Source organism: Trachypithecus francoisi, unplaced genomic scaffold, assembly GCF_009764315.1.
Source record: "Trachypithecus francoisi isolate TF-2019V2 unplaced genomic scaffold, Tfra_2.0 Lachesis_group15, whole genome shotgun sequence".
Classification (NCBI taxonomy): domain Eukaryota; kingdom Metazoa; phylum Chordata; class Mammalia; order Primates; family Cercopithecidae; genus Trachypithecus; species Trachypithecus francoisi.
In genome coordinates this window covers 17,055,570-17,077,432 of record NW_022681460.1, presented here as the reverse complement: position 1 = coordinate 17,077,432, position 21,863 = coordinate 17,055,570, and the positions used below count along the sequence as shown (strand labels likewise).

General features: G+C 37.3%; 1 protein-coding gene across 4 annotated transcripts in view; it reads left to right on the top strand.

The window, feature by feature from the left end:
• Positions 1-670: 670 nt before the first annotated feature.
• The window catches only part of ROS1 (ROS proto-oncogene 1, receptor tyrosine kinase), a 151,145-nt gene continuing 129,952 nt past the window's right edge, over positions 671-21,863 (top strand). The window contains exons 1-7 of one of the 4 annotated variants that reach the window (XM_033234396.1): positions 671-1,004; positions 7,711-7,755; positions 9,906-9,965; positions 11,672-11,698; positions 16,667-16,727; positions 20,265-20,413; positions 21,133-21,271. In XM_033234396.1, the coding sequence (XP_033090287.1) occupies positions 882-1,004; positions 7,711-7,755; positions 9,906-9,965; positions 11,672-11,698; positions 16,667-16,727; positions 20,265-20,413; positions 21,133-21,271 (604 nt within the window). In that variant the 5' untranslated portion in view covers positions 671-881. The remainder of the gene's footprint in view (positions 1,005-7,710; positions 7,756-9,905; positions 9,966-11,671; positions 11,699-16,666; positions 16,728-20,264; positions 20,414-21,132; positions 21,272-21,863) is intronic. The other 3 variants (XM_033234395.1, XM_033234393.1, XM_033234394.1) reach the window with 3 other exon arrangements.

The window sequence follows — 21,863 nt, the reverse complement described above, 5'->3', positions numbered from 1 at the left end:
TGCAGTGAGCCGTGATGACGCCACTGCACTCTAGCCTGGGTGACAGAGGGAGACTCGAAAGAAAGAAAGAAAGAAGGAAAGAAGGAAAGAAGGAAGGAAGGAAAGAAAGAAATCTTGTGCAATGTTTCCTTCTCAAGGCAGACACTTGAACATATCTTAGGTTTCTGGTAACTAGTTTCAGCTTTCTCAATAGACCTGATAAGGCAGTATTTTAGTTAATATGTAGTAAAGTTCTGAGAGTGCTCTAACAAACTTTCTTGTTTTTAACTCACTCCCAGGCTATTTGTCCATTAATTTCAGCTTTGTTTGCTCTTAAATTTAAAAATATGTATTTGGCTTCTGAGTTCTGTTTTCTCTTTCAGTTGCATTGCTTGATTTGGGTGCCTCTATTTTTTCAATAATTCTTTATTATAATAGTGCTACTGTTTGCTAAAGCATACGTGATCAAAACCCAATTCCCTGCAGAGCTGAAAAGAGATCAGAGAAGTAACGTGGTGGACGACTCACTGAAATGTTCCAGTTTCAGACTAGGGATGTGTCACACCCTTGCTGAAATACAACTCGTTTTCTTTGTTTAATTTCCATGTGAAGTGCTCTTCTAAGAACTAACCTTTAGTCAGTGGGTGACTTTCTTTATGGGAGTAAAAGGAAGCTGTTATGAAATAACTCTTATGGAACTGTTACAAGCTTTCAAGGATTCAAAGGTCTAAACTAAAAAGGCTAAATGTTATTTCAAAAGGCAAATATATCCTAATATAGCAAAACAAAACAAAATCCATCAGCTACTCCTCCAATTGAAGTGATGAAGCCCAAATAATTCATACAGCAAAATGGAGAAAATTAGAAGACCGGCCATCTAAAAATCTGCCACTGGTGAAGTGATGAAGAACATTTACTGTCTTATTCTGAAACTTGTCAATTTTGCAACTCTTGTCTGCCTATGGATTTTTGTGGTGCAGTGTACAGTTTTAAATAGCTGCCTAAAGTCGTGTGTAACTAATCTGGTAAGTCTGTAACTAATCTGGTAAGTCACACAATCTAATATTTGTCTTTGCAGGAACTGGAACGTGTAGAATTCAGCTTGTTATAACTGATACAATTGTTTTCTCTTTATGAGGAGTTTTCTTATGAGAAGTGGTGGCAACAAGACAAGATAGATTAGTTTTTCTTAAATAAGTTAGCAGCACTTATAATTGCAGAAGATAAAGCAGGCTACTTTATTTCTTTAGGGTACCTGGTCACATAATTTTTGGGCTAGAGGATTAGGTAAAGGAAGTTTAAATTGAATCAATTTTGCCAATTTTATACACTTGAAAATTTCTATTTAAAACTATTTATTACAAAGTCATTAATAGTTGTCTTGAAACATGAAATAGGTTTGGCCACAGGATAATGCCTGCTAATTCCAGCTGTGTAGGAAGCTGGATGAAAAAGGAAGCAGATACAGATGCCATGTAAAATAATATTATATTTTAAAACAATACTTATTTGTACATTTCTTTATTTCTGTTTATGCATTTATAATTTCAGTTAGTGAGTTTTTTATGTGGAAATTTATGCTTTCATTCTCATTTCTGGGTGTCGTCCCTTCTCTAACTATTGTACCATCTCTTCAGTTGTAATTTAGTTGTGCTTGAAACAGTTACTGAATTAACTTTAAAAACCAAATACTCTATAGACAGAGAGAAATGCACTCTTGCTGTCCAAAGACAAATAATATATCATGATAGTTTACATATGCCCCTATCTATAGCCATACTTTTAAAGATAATACAAGTACTAAATATAGTACTCATTATATTATGCTAAAGTGTTGGAGGTAGAATTCTGTGACAGATTAAAAAAGAAACTTGTGCTTATACACTTTTGATTTAAACTGTAGTTTAAAACACTACTTAGGCTTACCATGGTTAGTAGCATTTTTTAAAAAGTTTAGTATTTTATATAAATCTTTGCCAAAGACTTCATTGCTTTGAATATAGAATTGCATGCTTTAGTTTTTTATATTTGTAACCCAATCGTAAAAATGGAAGAATGAAACTACTAAATATTTCAACTACTAAATGGAAAACTAAATGTTTTCTTTTCTAAAAAAGATTTTATTTTTTTCTAATTATAATAAGAATATACATTTTAAATAAAATATTTATAAGATAAAGAACTAGAGAAGAATAAAAAACGTATAATTCCACCCCTAGTAACCTTTAGATTGAATTTTCTTTTAGTATTTTTCCTCATATATATAGGTATACATATATATCTATAATTTACACACAGTTATACATCCAGCTTTTTCATTACATTATATTGTGAGTTTTCCCCTAGACCCTAAAATGTTTTTGGAAACAGAATCTTTAATATCTTTAGAGTATTCCATTATATGAATGTACCACCATAATTTATTTGTTAATTTCTCTGCTACTGAAACTGATTTTAGTTGTTTCCAATATTGCAGTCTCCATTTTATTTTACTGTAGTTTTATTTATTCTTATCTTTTTGTGTGGGCTCCTTGCTTTCAGGGTTTGGCAGTAGGAATAGACAGTTTGTTCCTTTGTTGAGTTGCCTTCCGTTCACCACCTACAGAGAAAGGCACAGCTGATGTGTGGCAACAGCAAGAGAGACACGGTCTGCCAATTTGACCAGTGAAAGTACTACACGTTCCGACATAAGGCCTGGAGGGACAAAAGTGAAGTGAATGTACAATTGAATGTAACCATGGTTCACAGGAGAGGATATACAAAGTGCTCAAGTTTATTATATTTTCTGCATCATTTTTAAAAACATGGGCATTTACTCTGAAGGTCATCTATAATTTTTTGGGTGATTCTTGATATTGAGACATGTTTTCTTAAAAACACACACACACACACACACACAAGAATGTCTTGTCTAAAAAAAATGTTGAGAGTTGCAGCACAGTTCTATGCTTGAGCATTGGTATTTTATATTAATTTTAGCTTACATTAACAGAGATCTGCATGTACTAGTTGAAAGTATTAACTGAAAAGTTTTTTTGAATTCTAGATGCCATGTGCTGCAGAAAACAACAAATAATTAATGCTCTTCAGAACACTAGTGTTGTGAGATTTTTATGAGAAAGAAAAAAGAATTCATGGTTGGAAATTTGTGGAAGTGTATTTTGCTAGGCCCTCTTTTTGTCGATTCACAGGCCACAATAACATATTAAAGGCTTTGTTTAATCATAATTTTCCCATCTTCTTTAGCAACAAAACGCTTTTTTAATGTTTCCCTAAGTTATTGGGGGAACAGGTGGTAATTGGTTACATGAGTAAATTCTTTAGTGGTGATCTGTGAGATTTTGGTGCACCCATCAGCCATGTATAGACTGCACCGTATTTGTAGTCTTTTATCCCTCACCCTGCTCCCACTCTTTCCCCTTAGTCCCCAAAGCCCATTGTATCATTCTTATGCCTTTGTGTCCTCATAGCTTAGCTCCCACTTATCAGTGAGAACATGATGTTTGGTTTTCCATTCCTGATTTACATCACAACCCCCCTTTTCTTTTGAATTAACAAATCGCAACAACTGAGGAACTAACATTGAGAATGGCTCAGGAGTATCAATTCCATTCAATAAATTTCATTCAATATCAATTTATTGAATGGAATCCATTCAATACATTTTCCTAGGTATCTATGTATATTCAGCTCTGTGGTGGATGCAATTGGGAATACAAAAGAAGTAAATTATGTAATCAATACCCTAAAGTAAGTTATCAAATATTGAGGTATCAAGGTTTCTATCACTAGACAGTTAAAGGTTATTACAAGCATGACATGTTTTTATAATATTAGAGGGTGATGACAATATGTTTATTTCTGATTTGTATCTCAAGTTCCAAAGAAATAAATGGAAAATCAACTTAAAGACTAGTAGAAATAATAGGATTTGGAAGATTTTTTAAAAATTAATGTATAGACATGAAAACTTGTATATCAATATATAACATTAAAACAAAACAATATAATAAGATCATAATTCCGACATTTTATAAGATATTCACAAATTAACATAGTTTTTATTGATACAGGAATAAACCTGTGAGTAAAACAGAATACAAAAAAAATCATGTACGTAAAGGAATGTAAAATATGATAAAGATGATAATTCAAACCAATGAGTTGCTATCCATTTAGAATAAAAAATTACTACATAACTGCCAGATTCAAATAAATTTCAGGATATATTTTGTAAAAGGGTATGACTTTTGATTGAGTGCGATGGCTCATGCCTGTAATTCCAGCACTATGGGAGGCTGAGGCGGACAGATCCCTTCAGCCCAGGAGTTTGAGACCACCCTGGGCAACGTGGTGAGACTCCTATCTCTACAACAAATACAAAAATTAGCTGGGCTTGGTGGCGTGCACCTGTAGTCCCAGCTATTCAGGAGGCTGAGGTGGGAGGATTGATTGAGCCGGGAGGTCGAGGCTGCAGTCAGCTGTGATCATACCATTGTGTTCCAGCCTGGGTGACTCTGTTTCTGAAAAACAAAAACAAAAGGTTTTCTTAAATACAAACAGAAACAAAACAAAGCAAGAGTTTACCTCATAAAAATATTAGAAGAAATTAGGGGTGACTGTTTCTGTAATCTTGAAGTGGAAATGCCTTAAAAAGCCTAATTAAAAAATTTAGACTCCCTAAAAAGAAATTATCAATACATTTGACTACTTTCAAACTTAAACTATTATGACAACAGAATACAATAACAGCAAAGCCAAAATGTGGAAAAAAGTATTACACATGATAAATAATGTTTTTTAAAAAAAAATCCCTGATACACATAAAAGCACGTAAGATGAATTTAGAATATAAACAGCCACTTCAAAAAAGAAGTATAAGTTTCCATCAACCAATGAGTGGATAAAAAATATGATATATATATATATACCATGGAATACTACTCAGCCATAAAAAGGAATGAAATAATGTCTTTGCAGCAACTCGGATGGAGCTGGAGGCCACTATTCTGTGGAGGCCATTATTAGGCCAGGAATAGAAAACCGAATACAATATCTTCTCACTTATAAGTGGTAGCTAAGCTATGGGTACACAAAAGCACACAGACAGGTATAATGGACTTTGGAGACTCAGAAGGGGGAGGGAAGGAGAGGAGTGAGGGATGAAAAACTACATGTTGAGTACAATGTATACTACTTGGGTGACAGGTGCACTAAGATCTCAGACTTCACCACTATACAATTTATCTATGTAACTTGTACTCCCAAAGGTATTGGACATACATACATATATGTAATAAATGGCTGAAAAGCATGTGATAGACATGCAACCTCACAGCAACCACACAATTGCAGAATAAAAACAAATTATCAATTTTTCTTCTATCAAATTGGCAAAGATAAAAACATTTATAGTTGGAAAAAGTATGAGTAAACTGCCATTTTCATGAATTGTTGTTTGGATGTAAATGGATACATTTCTAGAAAAGAATGGGTTATTAAATGTCAAAATTGAAAGAGAAAATATACCTCTAATCTTATACATCAAATTTTTCTGAGGATATTATTGCATACCTAACCAAAGATATGTCTGCAAAAGGCTGTTAATAGCAAGTTGGGACATAATACTACTAATACATTTCTAAGTGCCTGCACTGCACTATAATGATTAATGCATTTAATTGAATCTTCACAGAAGCTTATGAATTAAGTATTATCCTACTTATGTCCTGGATGGGAACACTAAGTTTAGATGGCACAGGTAACTTTCAGAATATCACATTGGGAGCAAAAATCATGTGAAATTAAAATACAGATCATTCTGCTCTGTTCCATTTATTAGGGCAGGAAGTACAGAATGAAATTAGTTCTGGCTGAGGTGGGCAGAATAGGAAAGCTTATCTCAAGAAGTAGGTATTAGGTTAAGAAAACTTGAGATCTGGGACTGAATTTGACTCTTGGAAGCAGATAATTGGAGCAGTTGGAGCTAAGGTAAACCAGCGGAGATCCTAATGTTCAAAATGAAAAATGTGATTTGGTGGAGATTATGGAAGGCATCTGGTTAAGAGCACAGGTTCTGGAGTCAATCACTCTGCCCCCTTCACATCCTAATCCAGGTAATTTACTAAACTTCCCTGTGCCTCAGCTGTAAAATGAGGTTAATTATAGCACCTACCTTATAGGGTTGCTGAGATGATTCAATCAGATTTAGTGTAAAACACCTATAAGAGTGCCTGGAACACAGCAATACTTAAATCACTGTTAGCTATTGTAATTGTGAGGAGAAGAATGGGGAATGAGTGGAGACTAAGGAAGAGTGTTGACAAAATCTGCCTTATCAGAAACTCTTAGACCTGACTGTTGAGGCTACGTTGCACAAGACCACTTGATGGTCATTTCACTTAGCCCGTTAAATTTCCTCCTGAGAAGAGCCATCAGAAGGAGTCACTACTGCTACAATGTGACTATGATCATCAAGAAATATCTCTGCTCTCCTACTGTTTAAAATGGAAGACAAAAACTACCCAGCATCCACCCTTTTGCTTTTATGAGCTAACATGCATTTCTGAATGGGTAGGAAAAGATTCAATTTTAGACTCATTGTCTCTCACCTGATTTTTATTTGATTGTGATTCAACCACCTTTTGAACAAAATCATGAAAACAAAGTACTATTAAGCACTTGGTTGCAAAATTCATCAACAGATAGAATTCTTACTATCTAAATGTTTATTATCTAAAAACAAAAGCAAATAATCATCCTTCTTCTTTACCTACAAATATAACCAGTTAGGGAATGGAGTTTAAGGGAATCCTCACTCATGCTTCAAATTTAAGAAAAAATAGGCAACATTTGTTCTTTGATTCTTGAGTCTGATTACTTTTCAAGTCAACCCACACAATATTAAGCCATTGGACAATGTTTTCAAGGGACTTCTGAAGCATCCTTATGTGGGAAACCACTTGGAATTAATGGATTTACTCCTTTAGCATATCAGTATTTATTGAACACCTATTTCCATCAGGCAGTGTTCCAGGTGCTGAGGATGAAGTGAAGAGCCAAATGGATGGAAAGGAGGAGCATGCTCAGTGAGCTCGGTGAGCTCAGTGACAGAATGCAGCTCTCTTCTCTCTACCAAGCACGGAACACTATGTGGGTACTTACTTGATTATGTGATGGCCCAGTATTGCCATCCTTTATAAACTGTCTTGTTTATGAAGGACTCTATTCAAATTATGACCAGAGAGATAATGAGCAATTTATAGATCTTTGTCCTTAGTTCCCATTTCTTTTTTTTCTCCAGTATAAAAAAGTTCTTAAAATTTGTATGTGAGCAATAAAAGAGTAATCTTATGTTTTATTTATACCAATTTGCATTTTCTCCCTGCTCTTAATTTTAAAAAGGAAAAGTCTGAACACAATTCATCAATAACCTAGGAGTCCTTTGACTAGATTAACTGACCAATGCCACAGGATTATTTAATTCTGCGTGAGACTCTCTCTCTATAGCCACACTCTTACTCCCACCTTTGTAGTTCCTGCAAAGTTCTTAGACATTGTATCTATAATTTGTCTGGTAGTGACGAATTTAATAACTTTAAAACATTTGGCTCCTTTACGTTACAAAATGCTGAGGAGAACGTTATTTCAGGAAGCTTTTTAAAAAGGTGTGTTAGTTACACGGAACCCAGTACTGATAGCTGGTGTTTACTACCTCCTTCTTCATTTCAGGACCAGCAGCTTGACCTTGGCACACCACATAATCTGAGTGAACCAGTAAGTAATTTCTTCAATTGTCAAGAATTTTGCAATGTTTGTGTTGATAATGAAGGGACAATGATCAAGTTTTATCACAGTAAGAATTGCTAAGTAAAATCTCATTTATCCTTGCTGGAGGAAGACCAATTGAAAATAATGAGAAGTCCGAATTTATATAAAAATGAAATGTGTTGAAGTGGAAACAGCACAGGACCAATCCAAGTGCATGATTTTGTCTCTATATAACTGTGTGGCTTTGTACAAATTACTTAATTTTTCTGAGATTTAGTTTTATTATGTGTTATTTGAGATCATCTCTAATATTTCTTCTAACAGTTACATTGTATGGTTTTATTACTGTTCTGCACATGTATTCATTTGTTTACCAAGTGTTTAGTGACTTAAGGTATAAGTATGCACAAGGCACTGTGCCAGGAACTAGAAATTTAACAATGAAAAAAACAGGATCTCTGTTTAAAAGGACACTCAACCTTTTTGAGATACGTACTTGAAACCAGAGAGATAGACATATGCATAAAATTATGGCCAGGCAGCATCATCAGAACCAGAATTGTGGTGTGGGTGAGGAGTGAAAAGAGAATACACAAGAGTAAAAGGCACCTCACTTGCCTGCAAAGCCTTCAAACTAAAACTAGAAAGAGGAAGCGTTTTCCAGATGGACTAGAGGGGAAAAGTCATATTGATCAGAGAAGGCCCTTTGTGTCAAGAAAGCCCTTTGTGTCACAAAGGTGTGAAGTAGCCTAAGTTGTTAAGGAAACTGAGTATTTCAGTTTACTTGGAAAATGGGGTACATGTATAGAGGGTAGGGAGGTGGAAGACCAATTGCCAAGTTACGTGGAGCCAGATCATGAAGGGCTTTGTCTGCCATGCTTGCTAAGTTGGTCTTAACTCACAAGGTGATGGAGAGACATATATAATTTTAGGTAAGAGAAGAGTGTGACCAGGTTTTTTTTTTTTTTTGAAAAAATCACTCCAAATGTGGGAACAAGAGGGGTCCCCCCTAAGGTTTTTGGCAAATGGTAAATGGCAAAGCAGAAAATTGAGGCAGTGAGTGATGAACCCAGATGGACTTTAGTTAATGACCAGATAAGTCAATAGGACTTGGTGATGATGGGTTTTCCATGAGAGGGGAGAGTGGGGTGAGAGAAGAAGACACCCTGGTTCCTGGCTTGGACAACTCAGGAGAATGTAGCATGTTAATGGGAAACACAGGAGAAAGAGCAAATTTAAAGGTGGAAAGTGAGGAATTGAATTCCACATGATGAATTTGAAGTGCTTGTAGGAACTTAAATGGAGACATCTAATGAACCAGTGGATATCTGGGTCTGGGGCTCAGGAAGGAGCCTCAGCTGCAGCTAGAAGTTTGGGGGATAGCAACATTGAGATCACTTGAAGCTGAGGTAGCAGATGAACTCGCTCCAGGAGAACTAGAAGAGTGAGGGGAGAAAAAGCTGAGGATAGAACACAAACACCAAAGGGGTAGAGAGAGGCAAAGAGAGATGGCAAAGGAGACTGCGCAGGAAGAAAAAGGAATCCAGGTGCCACCGTGGCCTGTGGAAGGAATGGTCAAGACAGGCACAGCTGAATCAAGTAAGGTAAGAAAAAATGTGTCAGATCTGTCCAACAGCAGGTCAAGGCAACTCAGGGTTTTCAGGGCAGCTATGGGGTGAAAGCTGCTAGTAGGCAGCTTACTCCCCAAACTGTCTACCTATTTAGGTTTTGATATGCTACCATCTGGTTGAATCTCCAGTTTTGAGTTTTGCTCGATATGTGAGGACACCTTAGGGACCCAGGATATACTCAATGCCACATTGTCCTGGGCTTTACCTTTGACAGCTACCCAGTGTACAGTGTCTTCCCTGAAGGTTGGCTGTTCTCTGGCTCCTAGGCCTGCCCATGCCAGGCTTAACTCCACTCAGCAACTCTGCTGCTCTGCAGTGAGCCACAAGCCTTGTTCTACCTGTAGATACGACAGCTCTGTTTGGAATCCCAAAATCCCAGATCCTTTGGAGGCCTCAGGTTTCTTGGTAGATTTCTATTTCTAAAACACAGGGTGATGCTTTTTGTTACTACATTGTACTTTCAGATAACAAGAAAAAGTCACATTTCTTCAATCACTCACCATTGTCTGTTATTGTCTCTTGCAGTGCATCCAAGGATGTCACTTTTGGAACTCTGTAGATCAGAAAAACTGTGCTTTAAAGTGTGTAAGTATTAATTAGGTTTCTATTTTGATACTGGTGTTTCTTTCAAGAGGAAAGTTGTGTAAGAGAATTCCCATTTGCATTTCCATTGGCTTTCAACTAGTTTGCTTGACCCCAAGACAAAACAAAACAAAACTGAAAAACCGATAGCCTGGATAATACACAGTAATGGAAAAGAGATTGAGATTAACATTTTTAATGCAACTAGAGGTCATGGAAGGTTATTGCAAATCACAGAACCCAGGGATGCTCAATTGCTCCAAAACTATAAATGTCTTGTAGTGGAATGTTCGGTATTTGTTAAATTTCCTAGGCCTATGCTTCTCAAATTTTAATGTGCAATTATCTGGGATCTTATTAAAATGCTGATTCTGATTCAGTAGGTCTTGGGTGGGCCCTGAGATGCTGTGCTTGTAACAAGCTCCCAGGTGTTGAAATGCTGGTGGTTCCCAGACCACATTTTGGATACCAGGGTCGTAGGTCGTGTTCAAAGTTTCTATGTAGGAAATATGGTAGGTGTCTAATTCAGGGCCACAAACACCTGGTTTATTCCACTTTATGTAGGAAATACATCCCCAGATACTTTATTTTTCATTTTATTATGTAGCCTGGCTTTTGCCACTCAGTGTGTAATTTAAGATACTTAACCCCTTGGTACTTTTTATTGCTCACCCATTTTAGGATAATAAGAGAATCTTTCTCCTAAAGATAGAGCCTGTCATGTTGTAACTACTCTGATCACATGACTAAGAATTTGCCTTTTAAAAGTGGGTTCCCTTGTTTAGGTTGTTCACGTCAGGGTTGTTAAATCAATAAGAAGTGTGGTAATGCTGGGGAATCCTAATGGCGTTTTCTATTAATGAGTTAAATTATAACATGAGATTTAAATAATGCTTTAACCTCTTTTTATATACATAGTTTTTAGAGCATATTCATAGTTTTTCTTATGTAGTGTGTCCTTGCAAACTTCTGTTATAGCAGTTACCTATGCCCACTCTCACATTTGTGACTGAGTGCCTCGCAGAATGGAAGTTACCAAAAGGTACAGCATATGCTATCTGGACGTAGTAGCTATTAAATATTTCTCAGAAACTGCAACTCAGACAAACAATTTGTCTATTGTGTGTTTAGTATCTTTTATCCCAACATGTAATCTCTGTTGGGGCAGGATGCTCTCCCTCTTTTTTAGATTGTTATCTCACTGAATATAGTGCGGGGCATATAGCAGCTGCTCAGTCAACATTTGCTGAAGGAATGAATGGGAAGCACCATTTGTTGCTGGGAAACAATCCAGGAGGCCGTGTGGCTGCTGCAGGGGCCAGCACAGGCAGACGAATCTGCTGTCCTTTGCTTGCAAGAGCTATTGGTGGTTTCATTTCCTGTTCTGTTTACCTTTGGCATTTGCAAATACTCCTTCACTCTCTAACTTGGTCCACTACGGATTACCTCAGCCTGCTGAGATTTTTCTGGTGGACATCATATTCTCCCATTTTTCCAGTGATGCAAACAGCTTAATTTTTAGAGCTGTTTATACAGTGTCCTGCCTAGACACGAGGTCCTGCTCTGGGCTCCTTTGTTTTTGTTGGCTTTTTGGTTGTTTATCAATGGTGGGGAAATAAATTAATTTGAAATGAATGTACAGCTCAGTGTCACTAAAATTATTTACAACTTTCGAGATTTTAAGTAGTCTTTTTTTTTTTTCTATGCAGAATGATACTTATGCCACCATTTGTGAGGTGAGTTGGCAATCACTAAAAAGATGTCATTAAGCCACATGTCTTTATTTCTGGTCTCTAAAAAGTTTTTAAAATAGGAGTGAAGAAACCTAAGGTATTCTCAGTGCACTGAGACGTTCTTCCTGAAAGTGTTATTTGTCTGAGTATACAAATGACTGTAAAATTCAATTTTGGCACAATATTTACTGTTTTATGTGTCTATGTGCCTGTATATAGTATACATGTTCCTATGTACATATACACACATTCACCATATGTATGTATGTGTATTACTGTAATCTGGTTTGGGAGGTTATAATCCCTGGACTCTGGGCAGAGTTGGAGTTGGAGTAATGGAGGGGAGAGAAGGAAGAGGCACATTCAGAGATATCTCTGCTGATTCCATTTTCTTCCCCACAATGTATAGTGCTCTATCATTAAATATAGGACATGAAAAGAGAATGCTGTAATTGCAACTCTTCCTTCCTTTCTTTCTTTCTCTCTCTCTCTCTTTCTTCTTTCTTTCTTTCTTTCTTTCTTTCTTTCTTTTCTTTCCTCTCTCTCTCTCTCTCTCTCTCTCTCTCTCTCTCTTGCTCTATTGCTTTCTTGCTTTCTCCCACTCTTTCTCCCTCCTTTCTCTCTCTCTTTCTTTTCTTTCTTTCTTACCACAGTCTCACACTGTCACCCAGGGTGGAGTGCAGTGGTGCATTCTTGGCTCACTGCAACCTCTGCCTCCCTGATTTAAGTTATTCTCCTGCCTCAGCCTTCCGAGTAGCTGGGGTTACAGGCACACGCCCCCACGACTGGCTAACTTTGTATTTTTAGTAGAGATGGTGTTTCACCATGTTGGCCAGGCTGGTCTCAAACTCCTGATTTCAAGTGATCCACCTGCCTCAGCCTCCCAAAGTGCTGGGATTACAGGCATGAGCCCCCAAGCTTGGCCGCAATTTTCTTTCTTATGCAACAAAATCCTTTGCCAACATTTTGCAGCACAGCTTCTCCCCACCCCTTCTCCCAATGGTAAGCCATGTCTCACACTGCCCTGCCCAGGTGTGCTTATGGTCCTCTAGGCAACCTCTGCTGCACTTGATTTTCTCTCTTTCGAAGAGACCTTGACGTTTTGATGTTTCCTACTTAGTCTTCAACTGAGCTTATCTGTCCTGTATTTCATCCCTTCAAAATAAGGTTATTTGACAATAGGTGATATGAAGAAGCTACATTATTTATGAGTTTAAAACCTATGTTCGCTGGGTATGGTGGTATGCACCTGTAGTCCCATCTATTTGGGAGGCTGAAATAGGATGGTTGCTGGAGGTCAGGAGCTTGAGAGCATCCTGGGAAACATAGCACAACTGTTGCCTAAAGAAAAAAACTTAAAACCTACATTGTATTCTTTTTAGATATCCTTGAAACTGGTAACCAGAGCCTGGGGAAGGAGTATAAATTGTTGTTCATTAGTAAAACAGAAAAATTCCTTCTTAATAGCAAAAATACAAACGAAAAATTAAATTGGCATGTTTTCTCAGTTGTTACTGGTTGGTTATAAAAATCACATCTGAGCAATTTTTCTTGGGAGTGGGTGGAGGTGAGGGTTGGGTAAGAAGAGAGAAAACAGAGGAGACAAATCACCCATATGTAAAGAGACAATTAAAGGTCTTTCTGATTGAGATAGAAAAAAAAAATTGCCTGCGAATCCTTTTATGTGATGAAAGCAAAATTACCCCAAAGAATAGTCCCTAGGATAAATGTACCAGTGTCAGGAAAATCAGGGAGAGAGAGCCTTTAAAGCATCAAAGAAACCCAGGATTAGATTTGTAGTGTGCTAATTCTTTGTTAATCATTATGCTGCTCAGTTTTCTGTGCTTATATAGTATAAATCTTTCCTCTCAGTGTTATAACTTGTGTAACTACTCTTTCTCTTTATACTTTGCTGTTTTACACCTTAAAATGTTTCCATTTAAATAAAGTAGAACTGAACAGGAATATGTGCTATATGTATATCTATCTGTATCTATCTATCATGTATCTATCAGTCTATCACCTATCCATTCTATCTATCTATCTTTCTTTCTTTCTGTCAGCTCAGTTGTCCACACCTTTAGGAAATCAGACTCCTTACTCATTGGTGTTTGAACATAGGAAGCTTGTCATTTTTGCAATTCGTATTTCTTGGAAGGAATATTCTTGAAAGTGATAGCTCAGTGAAATAGAACTTGGAAAATGATGATAGCTAGTGAGATGGCTTATCCCTGATAATTTAAAATGCAAATTAGATCTTATCATCACATCTTGGCCTTTGGCTATATAGCTATATATAGAATGAAACAATAGAATATATATATATTTATATATATAATATACAGTAGTCAAAATAGATCTTATTATAGCCAATTGATCTTATTGTACCTGAAACATTTCAGTGGGTTTTTGCTGCTCTTTGGAAAGAATTACAAACTACAAAGGTTTACCACCTCCACTGCCTGCCTGTCTTCACTTCATCTCACATTCTCCCCTTGGTCTCTGTGCTGGCCACACTGACCTTTCCCTCTTTCTTGACATAGAAGACACATTCCTGCCTCAAAGTTTTCATCCTGTTGTTGCTTCTGCTTTTGCCCAGATCTCTGCAACCCCAGCTCCTCCTGATGACTAAAGTCTTGGCTTGGATCACCCTAATAAAGTCTCCTTCTCCACCTAGCTATACGTGTGGTTTGACTTATTTTCTTCCTAGCAATTTTCATTATCAGAATTATTTTTTCATGTTAAAAATTTGTCACTCAGTTATTATCTACCTCCTTCTAAGGGAAGTCCTATAAGGCAGGGAATTTAACTTTCTTGCTTACTGTCGTATTCTTAGACCCCACAACCATGCTTGGCATGAAAAAGGCCAATTGTTCAAATATTCTGAATGAATGAATGAATGAATAATTTTTAAGGGAACAATGCCTCGATTCATATGGAGGGTGGCGGGGGAGGCTTCCTTGTGTTACAGAAGCTGGAAAGGGCCCTGGCAGCCTATGTGCCAGTCTGGGAAACCAAGGGGGGAGCCAGAGAGGCAATAAAGATGGACTGACTACGATGAGGAAGATGGGAATGTGGGTGGGAACAGAGACAGCTAGCTGATGTAGCCCCTGGGAAGAGTAAACTTGGCCTCTACTGTGGAAATGGCAGCTCAGTAACGTGGACTGTTCCACATGAATGTCCCATCCGGGGCTTCAGGCTCAGATTCTGTAAATTCCTTAAATCCAACCTTCTTTAGATTCTCTCCAGGCAACTCAAGCTTGAGAAACACTGGATGACTTTATTTGAAGTCCAATGTTAAATTGCCACCATGGTTCAGGGAGGGGTGAAGGGAGGTGAAAGGAGTGGGGGGCTGGAGTAGGGGAGGAGAGAGAGAGAGAAGGAAACGTGGTTGTTAGCTTTACCTCCACTTGACATAACTTTTAAACTACCAGAAGGATGGGAATTTTATTATCTATTTCCCCTGAAAATGTCAGAAAAAACAGGACCACAATTTTCTCTGATTGTCAGGACTAGCTATAGTTCAAAATAATCTGTATTTCCAAATACATCTCCTCTCTTCTCCTTAGTTTTCTTTTATGGAAAAAAACCCCCTCATGTTATATAATAATTTTGCTATAAATTGGTTTGTTTATTCTCTGCAGTTAATAAATATGTTGAATGCTTCACTAAAATATGTAAACAGGATGTGAAATGTATACTAAACCTTGAAATTAAATAATTCCAAACCCAAACTAAGGTATTTAAATTAATCCTTAACTAAGCAAACCTGGGTTTATCAGGCACCCTTCCTTTCAGTGTGCAAATCAAACACTGAACTGTTCATATTTGCAAGTTATAGTTCTTCTTTTTAGGGCAAATGTATTGTCCCTGCTTTCTGCTATTACCATGAGAAACTATAGCCTGTTGTCCTAGGTATTGTAGTTACATATTGAAAGACAGCAGGGAGATTGATCATGATTGTGTTGTGGTTTTACAATATGTGCCTTTTCTGCAGGTATGTGTGTGTGTGTGTTTTGTAGCTAATGTTAATGCATCTGTTAAGAGTTGCAGGAAATTTGTGTTTCAGTCATCAAGTTATGTACTGTATTTTTCATTTATGAGATAAAATGTAAATATCATTAAGTTTTCATCGATTTTAAAACTCAACATTGGTATAAAGATATTCATTAAAATGTTCAGCTACTATACAAATTTATAGTCAACTTTTAACTTTCCAAAGAAGACCAGGATATATAAAATAAGTAGTTAATCCCTAAGCATCATTTTACTCTAAAGTTTTAGGTTTTAAGCTCATTAAAACATTGACCAAGATGGCAAGCAGATACTTGTACTGCTAAGCTCAGTGTTTTTTCAAACTATACGATGTGCCACATTAGAAGGTCATCAAATCAATTCAGTCAACCACGAGTCACATTAAACAAAATGAAACAATAGAATAGAATATCATTGTACATATAAGAGCACATCACAGAAAAGGGGTTTCCTTAGGGGACAATGAAAGTGTTCTAAAATTAGATTGTGGTGATTATTGCACAACTCTGAATATTCTAACAGCACTGAACTGTGTGCTTTAAATAAGTGAGTTTACGGCAGGTGAATATATTTCAATAAAATTTCTAAAAATGGAGGGAAAAATAAGAATCATTTCAGGAATCTTTTTTTCAACATGTATGTGTGTGCTAAGTTGTTTTGTTAAATTATTTTTTGCTGTGGAGCATGGTCAAAAGTTTGGGAAGCGCCGGTCTAGCAAGTGGGAATTTTACTGCAGGGGAAATAGTTGACATAAACATGTACCTGCGTGTTAGGCACTCAAAGTTAGGCACTCAGAGTAGATTTCAAAGATTTACTCACATATTGGGCAAAGATATACTTCCATATTAGGCATTTGGATTTCAAAATTTAGTTGAAGCTTATCAGCAAAACCAGTACCAAGGCTGCCCTGACTGTCATGCTGTCTGTCTTCCACAGCGGGAGTCGTGTGAGGTTGGCTGCAGCAGCGCGGAAGGTGCATATGAAGAGGAAGTACTGGGTAAGAAGACACACATGACTTATAAAAAATAGGCTGCACCACTCTAGTGACTTGTACTTATGTAAAGATAATGAAACACCTCTCAAAACATCTTGACTTCTACATCTCAGTATGACCAAAAATATCTACTTAGAGAATTCAATAATTTCAAACGTATAGGCCATTCTGATAAAGATTCAGCAAGATTCTTCTTTCAGAACAAAAAAGAGGAAACAGTGCATGACTAAAGTTTAGGACCAGATTTTGTCCTCAAGTTCAGTAGGTACACTCACTTCTGTCTTAATGACAGACAAATGTATATCCTGAGCAGACTTGGTGTCAGAGAATGCCACTGTTTTAATGACTGGAAAGTATACGCATATTGTATTGAATGTACCTTCCATTATTCAGCTAACAGTTATCCAATAGAGTGCCTACTGTGTGTATGACTCCCCAAAAGGCTCTAGGAATTTGTAAAATGTACAGAAGCTATGCTTCTCAGTGTTAGATTTTGAGCAAGTAGGGGCCTTGGGTGTTTATCAGCTCCCTGTGCCTGATTTCAGAGTAGGTTGGGCATGTCACAGTAGATTTGCCTTAGAGTGTTAATTCTCCAGTAGTTTCTAAAAGTCCAATGCTTTGATAAGTCATAGCTTGGATGTCAGCAGATAGCATTTCCAGAATTCCCTAGGGCATCCTCCCACCGAGATGTAGACAGTTCCCTTAAGTCTGAAGGATGCTTGGCTCTTCCATACGTTGTAGTCCTTGACTCAGTGGCTTATTCCTTGCTCTCAGTGACTGATGGAAATTGGAAGGGGAATCTTGTCTTGCTGTTCTGATTTGCTTCTGCCCTTTAGTGTCCCACAAAAGACACCTGAAACATTTCTGTGGAGAGGTAGTGATACTACATTTTTTTTTCTATGTTATGGGAATTAGCTGTGGATAAAATGTATATTTTATGGTTTCCAAGCTGTGCACTGATGTGCTCCAGGCCATTACAGCAATCTCATGGGGAGCCATGGAGTATTTTAAACACTCAAGGCGGGAGCCATGGAGTATTTTAAACACTCAAGGGGAACACAGAGATATGAGAAATCTGTTGGATGGTGATACCAATCTGATCATAATATTGGAGGAGTTGTGCAATTCCCAACAGGTGCACAGGCCCCATTAGTATGCAATTATTTTTATTTCAGGATGAAATAAATATACAGTTTTATCTTTCAATTTCTCATTTGTTTCAAATATCTACCAAATTGTTAGTCAATTTGGTATTAATACATACTTATTAAGTTATATTACTTAAAAAATGGAACTGTTAGAAAATTCTTTTGGTTCAGAGAACCATAAAAAATTTCTGAGAAACTAAGGACACCAGAACTGAGGAAGTGTGTAATCTTTTATTTACATTCCTTTATTATATTCTAAAATTATATTGCCAGCTTAATTATACAATTCTATTAGAATACAAGTGCAATCAATGCTTTATTTTTATTTTCTCATTGGCTATGGATCAATGTCTATGTACCACTAACAAATGAGATGTACCAAGTCTAAATAAAAGCATTTGTACTTAAAGACCATATCTGTAGTCTGTTATAATTAATCCTTTCATCCACGATCCTAAGACCTTGTTTGTATTTAACTCATCTGATTTCTAGGTCATTTATCAGCGGGTATGCTATGTTCATTTTAGATACCTCCCATATCTCTTTTCACATGATGGAATATGATACTAGCTAATAACATATTAAAATAAATAAATGAACATATATATTTGCCTATACAAAATATAAATGCATATATATATACACACACACATGTATATATATATGAGAGACAGAGAGAGAGAGTCTCACTCTGTCACCCAGGATGGAGTACAGTGGCACAATCACAGCTCACTGTAACCTCAAACTCCTGAGCTCAAGCAATCCCCCTGCCTCAGCCTCCTGAGTAGCTAGGCATGAGTCACCATGCCTGTCCAAAAATAGCTATTTTTTATTAGGCATTTATGAGTTGACCACTTTTCTCATTAATTAATATGTGTTAGCTCCTTCTGTCCTCAGAGTTATACATACTATTATTAACCTAATTTTACAGGTAAGAAAATTGAGACACAAAGTTTATATACTTGCTTGAGGCCACGTAGCTGGTAAGGGATATCTCTGAAATTATAACCCAGCTGCCTGGTAACAGAGCCTTTTCTTACCCACTCTGCCATGTACTGAAAATAGGACGGAGCTCAGTCTAGCTTCCCTTTTTCGTTTGGCTCTCTCTTTGCCTTGATATTTTAGCATAAACCTACTTTACCTTTTTTTTTCCATATGTATCACCACGGCTTTGAAATATGTCTATGTTTAGCTATGATATTTACATTTACTTGTACTTATATAACTGATCACTTCTGCCTAGTTCTCAACTTTTGTCGTTTCTGATGCCTCCTGGTTATTTTCCTCACTCTGCTGACAACTCCATCACTGGAGTCCTCTTCAAGGTGTCCACAGCATACCTAATTCCTGCTATTGAGAGTCTCACAACAAGAAAGGGAAGGAAAGTGGAGCTGTGCTTTGCTTATTCAGTTATAATAGTCAAAAATGAACTATAAAAAGAAGAATCAGTGAGAAAGGTTGTGCTAGGCCTCTTTGTGAGCTGGGTCCTCAGATGACAATGGCTTTGATTTTTCTGGATTACAGAGTATGGACTTTAATTGGTCTATGTCTGGTATCTGTAGTGATGAGAACTATATCAATTTTCTCTTAATCAGAAAGAGTGAGGTCCTGGGAGTTTGTATTTAACCATTTTAAGCTCCCTACCAAATTTACCATGCTTTCTCAACCAGAGTGCTGATTCTGTTTCTATGAAAGAAAGCTGAAGCATTAAATTCATCACAGTTTTGGAAAAACATAAAAAGTAAAGTAAAATCATTTCTTCCCAGTGACATACCATTCAGAAGTCTAGCCCTTTGTACCGTGCCTGGCAAGCAGCACCTGAGAAATATGTGCCGCCAATTGTAATGTATCTAGTGTTTAGACGTCCTGAAATATTTTATAATGTGAGACAGCCGATCATAGCGTCCTTTGGAGTAAAGGCAATTGCTCTGTACATATAAAAATTATTTGTTTTTAAGATGCACAGCAATAGTAGAATTAGAGGATAAAATTTCAGAAATATATTGGGGTACATGTCCCAGGATAATGAATGGTTCTGTTGTGACACAGACATGCTCTGAGCCCTGGGCCCCCCGGCCTGTAAGAGAGTAGTGTTGTAAGAGAAAACTGGACAGCTCAGAACCCTCTGTGTCATCTGCCTGTAAAACAAAATCCTGAACAAAAAAAATACTATATTCAAAGATAACAATAAATTCTGTGGAAAAAAGACTGACAGACTGATTGATTTTTAAAAATAAATTGAATATGCATACCATTGATTATTCAGGTGAGTTATTGTGTCAAGATGCAGTTTTAGCAAGAGAATACGGAGAGCCCTAGATGAGACAGGCACACACTATCTTGTGCTGATGCACAGGAGTGCATGGTGAGTGAAATCTTGTTTTCTCTCTAGGAAATGCAGACCTTCCAACTGCGCCCTTTGCTTCTTCCATTGGAAGCCACACTATGACATTACGATGGAAATCTGCCAACTTCTCTGGAGTAAAATACATCATTCAGTGGAAATATGCACAACTTCTGGGAAGCTGGACTTATACTAAGGTATGAAAGACTGCCTTTGTACCTAAACCTAGACCCTTTCCCAGTTTTTAAAAGCGTCAAATTTTTACTTATAGTTATAAGCATAAAGGCCTTCTAGAAAAGATTCAACTGTAAGATAGGTAGTTGGATTAGATGAATTTTAATCTCAATTGCTCTGTAACATGTTAATGCTAAGCCTTAACATTAAGGCTTATTTTATAGGGAAAATACAATATTTATGTTATAAGGAAAATACAATTTTGGATGTATATACTATTCAGTGCAGCATCACATAACCATTCACCCCATTAGTCATTATCTGCCCATCCCAGCTAAGATGAGTCCAGCTAGGGTAGAGGGCAGAAGAAAGATTCTGATGCGGGTTGTTGCAATTTAGAAGTACTGTCTATGGTGGTCATCCAGGACTATGTCTTTTAGGGAAGCATGAGAAAGTTTAGAAAAAAAAATAGTCCCAAGATACTATGTGTACTAACATAGAAAAATTTAAGTCCTTGAGATTATAAATGCCAAATAATTGAGCCCATAATTTTGCTATTTCGAAGGGGAGAATTTCTGAGTGAATTCTGCATGCTGATGTCTGAATGGCTTAGCACTAAGCTCCAGGCCTCTATTTCATCTCTGTCAAGCCATCCATCTTCTACAAATTCATCTATGCTCTTGAGTCCCAATGTGGGGTGGTGATTCTATACATGCTGATTATTGATCACTCCTTGATCTAGACCGTGTCCAAACTGTCCTATGTGGTCGAGCCCCTGCACCCGTTTACCGAGTACATTTTCCGAGTGGTTTGGATCTTCACAGCGCAGCTTCAGCTCTACTCCCCTCCAAGTCCCAGTTACAGGACTCATCCTCATGGAGGTATGGTGTGCACACATTGCTTATGAAAGGACATTATTCCAAAGCTTTGATTTGGTTTGTTTTTATTTTAAACAATGAAATAAATCTATTCCTTCCTATTAATCAATCCATTCAACAATTGGGTACATAACTATGTGCCAGGTAGTATTCTAGGTACTCACAATACCTTTAAGATCAAAAGAGATGATGACCCCTGCTCTTGTGGAGCTCACTTTCCTTTTTGTTTCTGAGACAGTCTTGCTCTGTTGCCCAGGCTGGAATGCAATGGTGTGATCTTGGCTCACTGCAACCTACACCTCCCAGGTTCAAGTGATTCCCCTACCTCAGCCTCCCAGAGCAGCTGGGACTCAGGCATGCACCACCATGCCTGGCTAATTTTTTGTATTTTTTAGTAGAGATGGAGTTTTGCCATGCTGGCCAGGCTGATCTTGTACTCCTGACCTCAAGTGATCTGCCCGCCTCGGCCTCCCAAAGTGCTGGGATTATAGGTGGGAGCCACCTCGCCCAGCTGGAGCTCACATTTTGGTGGAAGAGGAATATTCTGCAATAAACATAAGAAATAAATAAAGTATATTGTAAGTGGGATGGTGCT